Source organism: Notamacropus eugenii, chromosome 5 (assembly GCF_028372415.1).
Source record: "Notamacropus eugenii isolate mMacEug1 chromosome 5, mMacEug1.pri_v2, whole genome shotgun sequence".
Lineage (NCBI taxonomy): Eukaryota > Metazoa > Chordata > Mammalia > Diprotodontia > Macropodidae > Notamacropus > Notamacropus eugenii.
In genome coordinates, this window is record NC_092876.1 from 208,815,074 (window position 1) to 208,830,120 (window position 15,047).

Genomic DNA, 15,047 nt, shown 5'->3' on the forward strand with positions numbered 1-15,047 from the left:
TACTTTCTCCTTTCTACTATACTCACATCACTGGTTTGCTGCGTATTCTGCATTGCCTGGACCATCACTGGAGAATCCACAATACTGGTAAACTTGAGAGTATCTGGATGTTGTCTGTACTTCTTTTCATTCAGTGCGTCACCAGCTTTTTTCACTTTCTCTACCTCCAGAGAGCCAATGGGCATCCAGCCAATACCTTTCATATAGTTATTATAGTCTTCTTTGTAGACATTCTTTTAAAAAGAAAGAGAGAAAATGGAAGCAAGTGCAGGGGATCCTTTATCTATGTCTAAACTTTGAGCTCAAACACTTTCTTTTGCTAAGTACATGCAACTTACATCACTCTGAATGTGCATCATATTTTTAGACAACTCCAGATCCATGGCATCAGGCAAGTAAGTATAATGATGGAGCTGATGCTTATAATTGACATTACTGGCGAGATCCTGAGCTTTCTTAGCTCCAATAACATTGAACATATCATAAGGTGTATTATACTTGGTTTTGGACTTTTCGTAGTCTTTCTTGTACTCCCGATCTGACTGCATCTTGGCGACATTCATATAGTGAACCAATTTGGGGTCATCTTGGAGACTTTGGAAGCCCACCATTTTTCCTTTGGCTTTCTCATAGTCTTTCTTGTACTGAACCTATTCAAATCAAAGGGTGAAAAAATTACAATTTAGCTGTGATAATTGGGGTTTTTTTGAAGTGATTGGGGGAGAACAATAAGACCATCCCTCAGACAATTTGGAGACAAAAGCAAATTTAAGCTTCCAGAAATTATTCCAGTTAAGTTTTTTAAAGTTAGATACAATTTATTTTAATACTTTGTAAGACAGAAAGGTAAAATTATATTGTTAAGTTAGATGGAACTTAATGATTGGGTAGTAGTGAAAAATCTAGTCAATTGAAAGCAATTTGCTGAAACACTTTGTCAAGACAATGTAGTATAAGGGGAGATTTATAGGAGAAAAGAATAATTATATATAAAAAAGTGAAAGACATAGGTTACACAGAAAGGTTACATAGAATCATGGATAAAAGCAAGACCCAGGGAAGAAGTGATATTGTTCATTCAAATTGCTTTTCTGAAACACAGGTGTAGGTTTCTTAAATTAGGGATCCCTTAGTCATATAAGAATTGTAAAGAATCCAGATAATATTTTATAATTAACCCAAAAAACTATTCCCAAGAAGGTTATTATGACAAGGTCTTCATACTAAACAAAGACTACATGGAAACTGGTTTTAAGAAATTCAAATAAGGTATACATTATTAGTTTGTAAGTTCCTTAAGGATTGTGCTTGTCTTTCTTTATCTCTCCAGTGTTCAACACAGTGTCTAGCACATAACAGGTGCTTCTTCTGAATTATAAAAGTTATTTGCTAAGCACTGATTACGGTGAGAGTTCATACACACCCTTTGTTCAAGATATATAAGACTAGGATCTACTAACCATCTATCTTAGATGATTTTTTTTTTTGCAAGTAACTTTTGCTTACAGTTGAAGTAACAAACATGATGACTTCTTGGGATGCTTATTAATCCATAATTGATTTTAATTGGTTCAATAGTCACTTATTAAACGTTTAATAAGCAGCATCAGGTGAATAGGTAGAATGAGGGAGCTGACGTTTATAATGGTTACTACTGATGAGATAGATTCTATGCTTTCTTAGTTCAAACAACATTGAAAATACAATGGTAACTATTAATCTTGGCTTTGAGCTTTACACAGTCATGGTGAGAACTATTAAGATAAGATAAGGTCTTGCCCTCATTGAGTTTATAGTGTAGGATCAGATACAAGCGCAGATAGCTATGATACCTAGGTGTAAAACAAGGTGCTTTGTGAAGTCTGATTGAGGAAGTTGATATCAATAGAACAGAATTGAGGAAGACTTCATTGAGGATCATAGGTTTAGAGCTAGAGGGCACCTAGTTCAATCCCCTCCTCTTACACATAAGGAAATTGAGGTCCAGTTATGACTTGCTCAAGGTCATATGGTTAGTTAATGGATTCAAGATTGGAATTCATGTCGTTTGAGTCCAAGGATTGCTTTCTTTCAAGATAACCACATTATCTCATAGGAGTTGAACCTTAAAAGATGAATCAAAATTAAACACAAATCCACAAAATTCTATTTTCCGTAAACACCTCTTAGGATAATGTGAGAAATGGTTGAACTTACATCACTAGCAGCCTGTCTAGCAGCTTTGGCAGCTTTAATAGGGATGGCGTCAGTTCTGAGGTCATAGCCCTTTTTGCTCAGATCTTTCAAATCTGCTTTGTATATATTCTGGAAGAAGATAACATTCAGATTAACTTCAACACCACATTATAGAAAGATAAATAAGCATCCAGACTGCAAAATGAACTTACTTCACTAATATTGTAGGCATTAACTTTAGCCTGAATGAACTGGGGCAGGTCAGCTGGTAGGTTATACTTGTGGAGTATTTCTTCTCCTTTGGCTTTGTAGAGAATCTGTAATTAAAACAAAACAAGAAAAATATTTTGATATCCAAAGAAAATAATTTCAAATTGAATTTCAAATGTAGTTCTGATTGCACAGGAAAGGGCCCTTGAAAAAGGGCTTTTCTGGTATCTCCACATCCATCTGAAAAAAAGATAGACACTAATGGACCCCTCTAGAATTCAACAGGAGTTTCTTCCATTCTGATGGAACACTAGGATATGATTAACAAACGCTGGCAAGCATTAGCTGTCAAGGTACCTCATAGCAAGGACATGCATGTTCCCTAATTAGTATGCATGAGGTCACTCAATTATAACCTCAGCCCCATGGGCACTTAAGCAGTCATTATGGTTCTTAGGGCCACTCCTGGGATGCAGAGAAAGATAGCCTATTATAATCTAGAACTATGTTGAGATATTTGACCCAGTAGGTGTGTTAGTTTCAGTCTCCCCTAAAATTATGATCAGAACTAAACAAGGTTCCCCAGGAAATTATCTTCCTCTCTTGCTCACCTCCCCCTCCCATTCTACAGATTTAGAACCTATGAAAAAATCCTAAATTAGAGGTTAATTTACATTAATAATAGTTAGCGTTTACATAGCACTTCAAGGTTTATAAAGCACTTTACATGTTTTATGCCATCTCATCCTGACAATAATTCTGTGAGGTACATGCTTTCTTAATCCCATTTTACAGGTGAGGAAACTGCGGACAAGAAAGTTCAAATGATTTGTCTAGGGTCACACAGCTAGAGTCTAAAATGATATTAGAACTTAGGTCTTACTGAGTTCTTGAACACTCTACTGTGCCACCTAGATGCCCCTAGAAGTGATCCAGTCCAATAAAGACCCATTTTCTTGGAAAATAAAAAGAGTGTTAAAGGTAAGAGATAAAGAATTTAGTGACTGTTAGATATTTCCTCCCAACCACTAGAGTAGATACTGGACAGGGTGAGAGGTGGTTTGGGGGAATGGTGGTGGTGTAGATAACAAAATAACTCCTTTTATGATGATATGAGGCCCCCCTGGACATTATAGAAAGTACTCTACCACACAGAAAATTCCACTCCAATTAGCAAGTAGAGTATAGTGCCTAGAGCACAGTAGGTGCTTCTTCTTATTTGGAAGAGTTTTTTGAAGGTCTGTGAAGCCAATGTTTTTTTTGGTCAAAGTCTTATTACATTATTTTTCAAACATCCAGCTCCCTTTTGCCTACACCTAGATGGCACAGAAGATAGAGTATTGGATCTGGAGTCAGAAGACTTGAGTTCAAATTCAGCTTCAAAAACTTACTAGCTTTGTGACCTCAGGCAAGCTATTTAATCTTTGTCTGCCTCAGTTTTTTCAACCTTAAATAAACGATCCTCTCAGAGTGGCTGTGAAGATCAACTGAGAAAATACTTGTAAAGCACATATCATAGTGCCCGGCACATATTAGGCACTGGTTCCCTTTACCCTATTACTTCAAGGACCAAATTTACAGATCTCCATTTAGCATTTAAAACTCTTCACCATCTGCTCTACCCCAACATTTCAACCTGATCTTGCCAAACTGGCCTTCTTATTTTTCCTCTTTCATGACTTTTGGTCTTTAACCTCTGTGCTTTTGCATTGGTTACCCCATAAGCCTCAAAATATGTACATCAAGGTGAGTCAGTGGATACAGCATTGAGCTTGAACCAGAAAGACATCTTCCTGAGTTCAAATCTGGCCTCAGACCCTCAACTAGCTGCGTGACCTTGAGGAAGTCATTTAACCCTGTTTGCCTCAGTTTCCTCATCTGGAAGCTGGAGATGGCAAACCACTACAGTATCTCTGCCAAGAAAACCCCAAATGGGGTTACTGAGAGTTGGACATGACTGAAAAATCACCTAACAACAATAAAATCCTTCAAATATATTTCTTCTTGACTTCCACCACCTTAGAATCCTTTTCTAGGGTCATCCCAAATGCTACCCTAAGAAGAACCCTACCCCACCCCAAAGTTCTAACGCATTTCCCCAAAATTACCTCATACCTACTGCATGTGAGTGTGCGTGTATACTTACATGAATACGTGTCATTTTGCCCGACTAGATTCTACATTCCTTGAGGATAGAGCACGTTTTATTCTTGTGTTTGTGTTCCTAATGCTAGAATGGGGTCTGGCTAATAGTAGGTGCTAAATATATGTTTGTTAATTGAAAAACTGATTGATTCATCCCTAAATTTAGAACTTACCCTGCTTGAAACTATGAAATGAGGAAAGTTTTTGCTTTATAAGCCTCATTCTCCTTTTTGTGCCTCTTACCCCTCTCTCTCGTATTCCCTCTCTATCACTCTAAATACCCAGAGTCTTTCCCATAGAAAATCCGTGCTAATACAAGTGTCTGGTACCAGTGATTTATATTAGGGCCAATTCTAGTGAACATATATATTACTTCTCTTAAGAGCATTTGTATCTTATACTTTCTTCTCTACTTGTAGAATGATTTTCCCTACTTGCTAATAATAAAAGAATCTTAGGCACCATTGAGCTCATGAGATATATGCGACATAGAGCTATATATACATAGTACATACATACATATATACATATGTCAGAAGTGCCAGGAAATCCCACCCCCCATTCCCAGTCTATCAAAGATCTAGATCTACATCATCTATATCTGTAGCTATATTTATGTGGGAAAGACTTCCTAGCAGCATGAAAATTATACCATATAGGCAGCTGCCTATGCTACCTACATATAAGGGTGATGCTGGAACTTTCTCCAACATTATTCAGTTTATCATTAATTTTCTTTTCAGGAGTCACAAAAAGATGAGCCTGAGACTCCCCTTCATATTTCTTACCTTTGTCACAGGTAATATGTCACATATGGAAATGAGAAGGCTGAATTGTCTTCTAGATTATTCTATTACACAGCATTTTCTAGGAATATTCAATTCGATGGGTTTTATAGGTGCAGACATTGAAGACATACACAAAAGGGAGTAGACCAGGGATTTTCTGCTTTGGGTACTGCTACAGATAGCAAGAACATTTAAACAAAGTACTTATTTTATCAACACGTATCTGGACATGGACATAATTGCCACTTACATCACTCCTTTGGGCCTGGTTGATTTTAGACTGTACTGTAATGGGAGCATCCTCGATGGCAGTAAATTTGAGAGTGTCTGGATGCTGGCGGTATTTTTTCTGTTCAATAAATAAGAAAATAAGTAAATAAAGAGAAAAAACAAAGTTTCTTATCCTTAGAATCTCATAACATTCCTAGACAAAATCTTCAAGAAGTTATTTCAGAGTAATAGGAACTGATCTTACTATAAAACACATGAACAACAATAGTCATGCTTCTCTAGGAAATGAACACACATTCTCCAGACTTGAAGACTGGGCTAAGCTCACAGAGTGTCTCACTCCTTGTAGTATCAGCTACACAATTTACAAAGGTAGGATTCAAATCTTATGTTTAATTTCTTCTCATAACAATAAAAACACATCTCTTATTTCAGAAGAATTCATGTAAAACACTCCTATGGCATTACTGGAAAACACAGGAGGGGTTTTGCGCCCCTCAGAAGTAATGTTTGTAAAATCTGATACTTGCTAATGATGACTCAGGACAATTTTCTCCATCACTGGGAGAGCAGCTGGTGCTGAGTGACTCAAAGGAATTGGGGGCCTGGCTAGAGATTAGAAATATGAGAAATAGGAGAGAGAAGCACTTTACCTTTAAAGACTTCTTGGGTTAGTTCATGAATTAAGCAAGCATTCTAATAAGAGTAATGTTGGTCATGGAGACCTGGTAAGCACCTAACAAATACTTGCTGATTGGCTAACTTAGGGGTCATGAGAGGTTGAAGATAGTGAACCATAATGTGAAATGATGAAGGAGGAAGGGGAAATTATTGGCATACTTCTCCACATGTGCCCTTTTTATCTGAAAGTAAGATATCCAAAGCCTCACTCTTTCAAAACAGTCACAAATCCATTAAGTAAAATAGGTTTCCGAGAGAGCAAAATATCTGTCACAAAGTCCATGTGCTTTCCTTTGTAGGTAAGACCCTTGGACCATCAGTAAGTCTATCAAATGAATATAAGCTCCTTGTGGTTAGGGACTGTTTCAGTTTTGTCTTTGTATCCTCAATGCACTTTGTCTAGCACAGTCAGCCCTTAACAACTGCTTGTTGATTGCTAGACGTAGTCTAACAAACTTAATTATTTGAAGGGAGAAGTGACAGGTGACAGCTCGATATGAAGGGAGGAGATATGGAAACTAATAATAAGAACTAAAAGAATAATAGCCTTGGAGGATTTAGTGTGGCTGTAAATAGAGAGCTTAGGGACTATCACTATACTGCAGCACAATAGCATAACTAATGTTCATAACGATGACTCCAAGTCATCAAGAAAAAGTTAGATTACATTATTTTATGTTGTTATGTTTATTATATTATGTTCTACTATATATATTTTTTTCTTAAAAGGTTGAAAAGTATGTAGTATATTTTGGAAAGATTTCTTTCAGTAAAAACAATTGGGTTTTTTAAAAACTATTTTGGTATTTAAAGAGGATAAGATTTTTCTATCTGGAAAATTTATTTCTGTGGAACAGTGCCATCTCCAGTGATGCTGGATAAAATGAGATGTGATTGTCATTTAGCAGTGCCTGTCATAGTTTAGGAGACTCATTCATCCTTTGGGGGACTTCAAAAATAAAGTAACTCAACTCTGATCAACATAAGGACCAACCCCAGTTCCAGAGGATGGATGATTTAGCATGCCATAGAGCTGGTGAAGGATGTAATATACATTCTTAGGCATGGCCAGTCAGTGTGGGAATTTGTTTTGCTAAACTACATTTATTTGTCACAAGGGTTTGTTTTTCTTTTCTTTTTCAACAAGGTGCAGATAAAGAGGAAGTAGGGAGAAAGGTTGTTAAAATGCATGGAAGAGAACAGATGGAAGGCCAGAGGAAACACAAAAAAGTAGGACAATTTTGAAATGTATTTATTGTTGTATACTTAGAGAGAAAAGCAAATGATAAAGTAGAGATGCACAATTTTGTGAGAAATTCTCTTTTTCTGTTCTTTATATATGGAAATGTGAATTTTGTTTACTGTTTGTGGAGTTTAGATTAAAAAATTTGAAAAGGAATTTTAGGTAAGTTGACGTCAAATGTAGCTATGTATGTGTGTATATGTGTGAGTGTGTGTGTTATGTAACATAATATATGTACATATGGGCAGCTAGGTGGCCCAGTAAACAGAGTGCTGGGCCTGGAGTCAGGAAGACCCGAGTTCAAATGTGGCCTCAGATACTTGCTAGCTGTGTGACCTTGGACAAGTCACTTAACCTTGTTTGCCTCAGTTACTTCATCAGTAAAATGAGCTAGAGAAGGAAATAGCAAATCACTCCATAGTCTTTACCAAGAAAGCCAGAAATGGGATCATGAAGAGTCAGACACAAATGTAAAACTGAAAAAAATAACAAAAGAATGTACATATAACACACTCATCTGCTTCTGTACCTCATTAAGAATATCTGAAGCTTTCTTGGCCTTTTCCATTTCCAAGGACCCAAATGGCATCCAGCCACAGCCTTTCATCCAGCTATTGTAGTCAGCTTTATATTCAACCTAAAACCCCAAAGCAAAGATTAAGTCTGAGTTCATGCAGTGCCAGCAAAAAGCATGGAACATAATCAATATCGCATATAATGCAATTTTAATGCAATTGGGCTAGATTTTAATCACTCTTTGGCTTTTGATTTTTCCTAAATGACAAGTCCCTTTGGCCTGTCTTTTTATTCTAATATAGATAATCTGCAAGATTTTAAAAACTTAGCTAAAATTCTTTGCTTATGAAATCAGTAAGGTTTAATACATCCTTCCAGTTTGCATTGAACTTTTAAGTAGTCAACCAGACACAACCAAACACAAAAGAAATTAAGAAAAAAAACTACATCTTTTTGCTACCTTTCATTAAACGTAAAGAGTCTTCCTCCCTAAATAAATATTTAAACTTCTAATTTTAAAACATTGAAACTAGAACTAAGATTCCAGGAGGAAAAACTTATTTGCATAATGTACATTTCAGGGGATAGATAAGATTAGTAGAACTATGAGAGATATGTTTGAACTATGTAAACTCCAAGATAATTTTACAGTTAAAATACTATGATTTGGTGATCAGTCTGAAGGTTTCTAATGTCATAAGGAAACATTTGTAATTACCTGTCTTCCTGAGACTCGATAGTAATCATTCATATTAAGTGCTCAACCATCTAGGACTTTAAAAGTGATGGTGCTTGCAGGGATATGTCAACATTAGACAATGAAATGTTCTCAAAATTATTGCCTTTAGGAATTTATTGAAATTTATGGGAAGCAAAGTATAAGATTTTGAGTTAGTATAAAAACGCAAATGAAATGACAAGCAAGACTTTTATTTCTTGTACATTATTTTCTCATAGGTAGACAAAACCTAAAATCCCCATTAGTTTATCATCTATCTATCTATGCATATAAATATGTATATATTTATATAATATACATTTATATTATTAAATATTATATTTATTATATTAGTAAAATATCAAATATGGTATTTATTAAATGCCAAGGGAAACCAAGTTTTGGTTGTAAAGTCTTGTTGAAATTATTCCTGTAAAGTATTAATTAGCATTTTATAGCAGTAATCTTTATATCTGTTTTAGAAAAGGGAGCATCCAAGTTGTCTATGGTCATAAAACTAAAATAATTTCTCCCCTTATAGGCCTACCATGTGGGGAGGGGAAACCAGCTGGCTAATGTGTACATCTTCTATATGCAAGAAAATAGAATGCACCATTCATCTAAGTATTCTCTACACAATGTGAGCCTTCTTCTTTGTACATGGAACGTCTTGACTAACTTTTTGTTTTGGAAAGAAGTCCTCATGAACCCTGATATTTACATTTTCCACCTCCTCAACTATGTGAGGATTTTTTTTTTTTTTTGCTACCATAGTAAATTCAATTTATTGTTGGTTTACCTAGAAAATTATATGGGGAGAAGAAAAAATTTCAGTTACTCACATCACTTTGTAGGGCATAAGCCTTCTTTGCCAACTCTACATTGACGCTATCAGGGGGATAGCTGTAACCATGAGGGACATGTTTATAGTCAACATCACTGACTAGGGCCTGAGTTTTCTTTGCTTGAGTGACTTGGAGCATATCCAAAGGTGCTGTGTAGATAGTCTTTGCCTTTTCATAATCTTTGCGATATTCCCTCTGTGAAAGAAAAGGAAGAGATCATTCATTGCAGGAACTATCCAAAGGGTGCTAGAAAAATGCAAAAAAATCCTAATTAAGGAGAAATACAAGTTTTAGAAGTAGATCTAGACACTGAAGTAGATCTAACCTCTTTGATTTTTCTCCACATAAACCACACATTTCTGAAGTTCAGCAAACAGTATCTCACATGGATACTATAAGTTCATTAGAAAGCTGCAAAACAAAGTGCTACGTGAGATCTGAAAGAGTAGATCAGCACTGAAAAGAGAACATCAGGAAAGGTTTTCTGGACATTCCTGGGAAATTTCATCTTTACTATAGTCCTTTTTTATTCACAGGAGATTGTAGAACTAAATAAAAATTTTCTTCTATGCTTTAACTTTTATAAAATAATTGCTTTGGGAATTGAATGATGGACTTTTTAGTTTTCCTTAAACAACATGCTAAAACAGTAGATGTTAAATTAAGGAAACAAGATTGTTTGCCAAGTCACCTATAAGGTAACACCTATTTCAACAGTAGATGTGCTTCACTGAGAACTCCAGAGTCTTATCTATTGCTGATTTAAATGCTGTGACCATCCCAACATTGTCATATTGAAAATATTTCAAGACCTGGTCCCATGGCACACCTGGCTTATAAATAGTGGGTCCTGATCATGAGCCTCATGAAAGGCAGTTTCATATGCCTTGAAAAGTTACCATAGTTAGCAGGTGGTACTAATAAAAGAGAGATCATGCATTCAATTCTCCTATGAATTCTATGTTATATCCTACTCATGCCCATAATGTACCTAATTTCCAGCTTACCTTCCTAGAGATTGCTAGAATAGACATCTTAGGTAAGATTAAACCTCTGAAAGCTCATTCACTCTTTGATATACTCTAGTCTATATAATTTCTCTGATTTCTGCTTATTATTTTCTTTAATATGTATGTGCATTTATGCAGCATTTTGATGGTCTTTTTTGTAACTAGCATTTGATGGGGAGGAGCTAAGCTTTGAGTACAAATGCCACTCTTTTCTTCAAGAATAACTAAAGAAATCATTTTTCTTCTGTACCAGAAGCATATCTCTAGACTACCAATATTTGAGAAGGCAGATAGACATAATTCGATCCTGGTATCCCTCTTGGAGGTAAGTGAAAAAAGGAGTAAATGTCCATCCTTGACCTTTCTCCTACTCTCGTAGTGGGAATCACAGTCTCCCTTGGAGAAGGGTAGGCCAGATTCCAAAGATATTTATCTATGCCATCCATTAACTGTTTATTTAGATAATCTATATGTTTATATGAAATATACACATATATATGTTTATAATCCATCTGGACATAACTATCCTACATGGGCATAGCCATATATTAATAAGATCTAGATAATCACTCACATGGGCATTTCTTATAAAATGTACCTTGAGCACAACTCAGTAATTTCTGTCTCAAAAAGCAAAGATATCCATCTAGCAAATCAATTCAGCTTCATTCCCAGTCCTTCATAACTGACTTGCCACCTTGATCCTGTGATTTTAATTGAACCTTTTTACAAGACATCCCTAGTTCTATTCAATTCAACAAACAAAGCACCTACTGCATGCAAGATGGCACCAGGAACACATGCTAAGAGTCAAAACCAAGAAAATGTCAAAGCAAGAGACTTGGAGAGACACTTACATCACTCTGATTTTTGGCTGTCTTCAAAGAGTGAAGGATCTTTGGATCATCCTGAATGCTCAGGGCTCCAATCATTTTCCCCTTGCTCTGTTCATAGTCTTTTTTGTAGAGCACCTGCATAAGGACATCACACAGGTGAGTCTGCACTCAAAGCAACTCTACCCAGTTCTCTTGCCCCTGTTCTATAGGTATACTCACATCACTGACATTCTTGCTGTTGGCTTTGGCTGCCAGAAGGGGAATAGCATCCACCTTAATTTCAAATTTCTTAGCTTTGCTCTTCTCCCAGTCATGCTTATAAATATTCTGAGGAAGGTAACACACACATACATAAGAATCATAAATGTCATATTCAACATGGATCTATCTGTTAAAGACCAAATGCAAATATAATTTATTAGGCTTCAATTTATTGCAAAATCCATTCTGCTTCTAAACAGTCCATTTGCCACAAGCACTATATTATAATCAGCTTTACCTCCTGACACTCTAATATGTATACTTATAGCTTTTCTTGCTCAAGGCTTCACAAACTTTCAAAAGGCTCATATCCACTGGGTGTTTAACTCAACAGCCCCAGTCAGTCACTTTATAATTACAATTCTCTTGCAGAGGAATCTGGCTGGAGGGTATGGCTGCCACACTTCAGTCCTGTTGTGTTCTTTAATTGAAACACTCAGACTTCATCCTGTGGAGTTCTTGACTATAAATCCTCCACAGGCAGTCAGGTCAGCTCAGAGTTCTGGGGGCTTTCCTCTAGCTCTCTTGACATTATGATGATACTAATGGAAGATGTAGGCTGTCCATTGGTTATATGTCATTCTTGTTATATGACGAATCCACCTCATTTTGTGGTTCTAATTTCTCTGATTATAACCTTGACGCTGTCATCAGTATAATTCTTAGTATGCTATCCTTCTTTTAAACCATTCTATTAACTAAAATAATTACTCTTGCATGCACGCAGCAGGAAATCTAGTGAATGTAGAGAAGCAGGATTTTTATACTTACATCACTCAAGTTGTAGGCATTGACTCTATGCTGAATGAAGGCTGGAGCATCTGCTGGTACATTGCATTTAAACTTCTCACTTTCATGTTTTGCTTTGTAATTCAGCTGAAAAACCAAAGATGAATAGTCAGTACAGATGGGAACACCCTGCAAGGTCATCTTTATTCAAATACCATGTAACTGCTGCAATAGTACTTTTTTGCTTTCTAAAGAAACAAATATAGCCCCAGATTTGCAGAGTTTCTCTCTCCCTTTCATAGAAGAATGGTATATCCAAATGTGAACTGACATCACTGAAGTATAGCTACTCCTAAAGGATTGAAAGGAAAAAAAATAAACTAACCAACATACATTTATTAAATACCTATTTTGGGTCATCCATTGTTTTAGGTGCCAGGGATATGCTTTCTGAAAGGGATGACAACTTATACATGAAAAAAGGCACATATGAAACATACAGAGCAGATCCCAGGGAACCTTGGAGGAAAAGCAACTAGCAGTTGGAGGGAAAAATCAATTGGAGAATGAATTAAGCCATATGGTTGGAATGAAATGTCATGGTACCTTAAAAATGATGAATATAAAGAATTCAGAGAACTGTGGGAGGACTTGCATGAATTGATACAAAACAAAGTAGTAGAACCAGGAGGCCAACTTACATAATGACTGATAATATAAAGGAAAACAGCACTGAAATACTTCAGAACTAGGATTGGGTGCAGTGAGCAGTCATGCCTATGGAATTAAGCATCTCTCTTCCTTTCAGTAGAGAAGGGATGAGGCACATGCTTCCAGATATTGTCAATATATTGATTTGTTCTATTTCGTTCTACTTCTTTCGGGAGTGGGAACAGAAGTCACAAGGAAGTAATAGGGCAGCAATAAAACATTTTAAAAGAAAATTATTTTTTAAAAAAAGAATAAGCAAAAAGAAAGTTCAACCGGTTGTACATGTTTAACATATTTATTGTAGATGTCTTAATGTTGAAGTATTTCCCTGATCCATGAATTGGCATTACCTCTAATCCTAATGAAAAAGTAAAGTGGATTATTGCTTTTATAGTTCCTTTGCTAATCTCCCTAAACAGTGCCTGACACATAGTAAGGGCTTAATAAACGCTTAACAATTGACTGATGAAGCTGGTAGACTCTTTAGTTTCATTTTGAAGCATTTTTATATACATAGAAATGATCAAGGGTTCATGCAAGAATAAAATGCCAAAAATACATCTTTGGTACAGACCAAACCCAACTATGTTAAAATATTTGATCTTTTTAGGACAAAGAATCAGTTATTTGGATTCAGAGCCTAATCCTAGTATCAGAGTTTCTCCCCTTTGATTTCTGTTATCTGAGCCTTAGGATAACTAATGGAAGAACTTGTGACACTTTGGAATAGAGATGCTTTGGGGTAGATGGGAAAAGGGATACATGTTACCTGGTGTGCTATCTAGCGCATGTTGCCTAAATCAAGTGCTTGACTCCTAAACTTGAGCTAGTGTAATGAAGCTAATTTTTAAACTCTTGTCTACATGCAAAATTTGAAAATACCAGAATTGTTCCACTTCTTAGTTCGTGAATATAAACCCATACTGACTTTATGTACATGAAGATTTCCTTGATAATTTCAATGAATGAATCCCAATATGCTCAGAGTTAACTAAAAATTTACTAAGAGAAAGTAATTTATAGAATGAATAATGCCTTATTAAGTAAAAGCCTATATTATAACCTTAGATACATATTTAGAAAACTCTCTGGGACTGACCAAAATGTCAGGGAAATTTAAGCACACACACATACACGCACATACACACACACAAAGACCATAAGTTATGGAGTCCTTTTAACATTTAATATTAATAATAGTAAGAAAGAAAAATATAAGTAATAGGTATAAATATTGGATATAAAATCAGAAATACTTTGTAGGTGGTAAGCCAGCCTACAAGCTTATTTCATTTTTTAATTTACTGATTATTTAAATATATAAGATCTTTTTGTGTTCTCTTCTACCCTGACATTCAAAAGTACTTACATCACTTAGCTGTTTGGTATTAATCTGGGCTTGCAACTGGACAGGAGAGTCAGTGACAGGTGTGAATTTTGTTTTATCAGGATGAACCTTGTAGGTATGCTAGGGGAAAAAATGAAAAGTTCAGTGATAAGAGTAAATCACTTATACCCATACTAACATGTAAAAAAGATTCAGTAGTGTCAAGAGTTCACTTAGTCACTAACACACTGTTTTGCAGAGAAATTTATCTAACTATGCAATAGAAAAAAAAGACCTAAATCTGGAATAAGTAGATAGATTCAGTCCAACCTCAACCATAAATATTCTAAGTGATCTTGGGCAAGTAACAACCTCTCTAGGTCTCAGTTTCCTCATTTGTAAAATTAGGGGCCAAGATCTTTCTCTGCTCTAAATCTATGATCTCTGTCTTCATATAATACATACATATATATTCATTTAATAAGCAATAAAAATCCAGAAGTTTGCCTTTAAAAGTTTAAACTTGTTGTGTTTTTTAAAATAATGAGTAGCACTTTTGACAGTAATGCTTTCTGTCCCTATCACTAGAATATCCAAAACTTGCCTTTTTCTCATCCTCTC

At 35.7% G+C, this 15,047-nt stretch overlaps 1 protein-coding gene across 13 annotated transcripts in view; it reads right to left on the reverse strand.

Annotated features, from left to right (window-relative positions):
• The window catches only part of NEB (nebulin), a 241,861-nt gene that overhangs the window by 185,685 nt on the left and 41,129 nt on the right, over positions 1-15,047 (reverse strand). For all 13 annotated transcript variants that reach the window (XM_072611940.1, XM_072611945.1, XM_072611950.1 and 10 more), the window contains 11 exons: positions 14,469-14,567; positions 12,431-12,535; positions 11,618-11,725; positions 11,420-11,533; positions 9,550-9,747; positions 8,003-8,110; positions 5,569-5,667; positions 2,388-2,492; positions 2,197-2,304; positions 339-650; positions 27-233 (listed from right to left, as the gene is read on the reverse strand). In XM_072611940.1, coding sequence (XP_072468041.1) covers positions 27-233; positions 339-650; positions 2,197-2,304; positions 2,388-2,492; positions 5,569-5,667; positions 8,003-8,110; positions 9,550-9,747; positions 11,420-11,533; positions 11,618-11,725; positions 12,431-12,535; positions 14,469-14,567 — 1,563 coding nt within the window. The remainder of the gene's footprint in view (positions 1-26; positions 234-338; positions 651-2,196; positions 2,305-2,387; positions 2,493-5,568; positions 5,668-8,002; positions 8,111-9,549; positions 9,748-11,419; positions 11,534-11,617; positions 11,726-12,430; positions 12,536-14,468; positions 14,568-15,047) is intronic.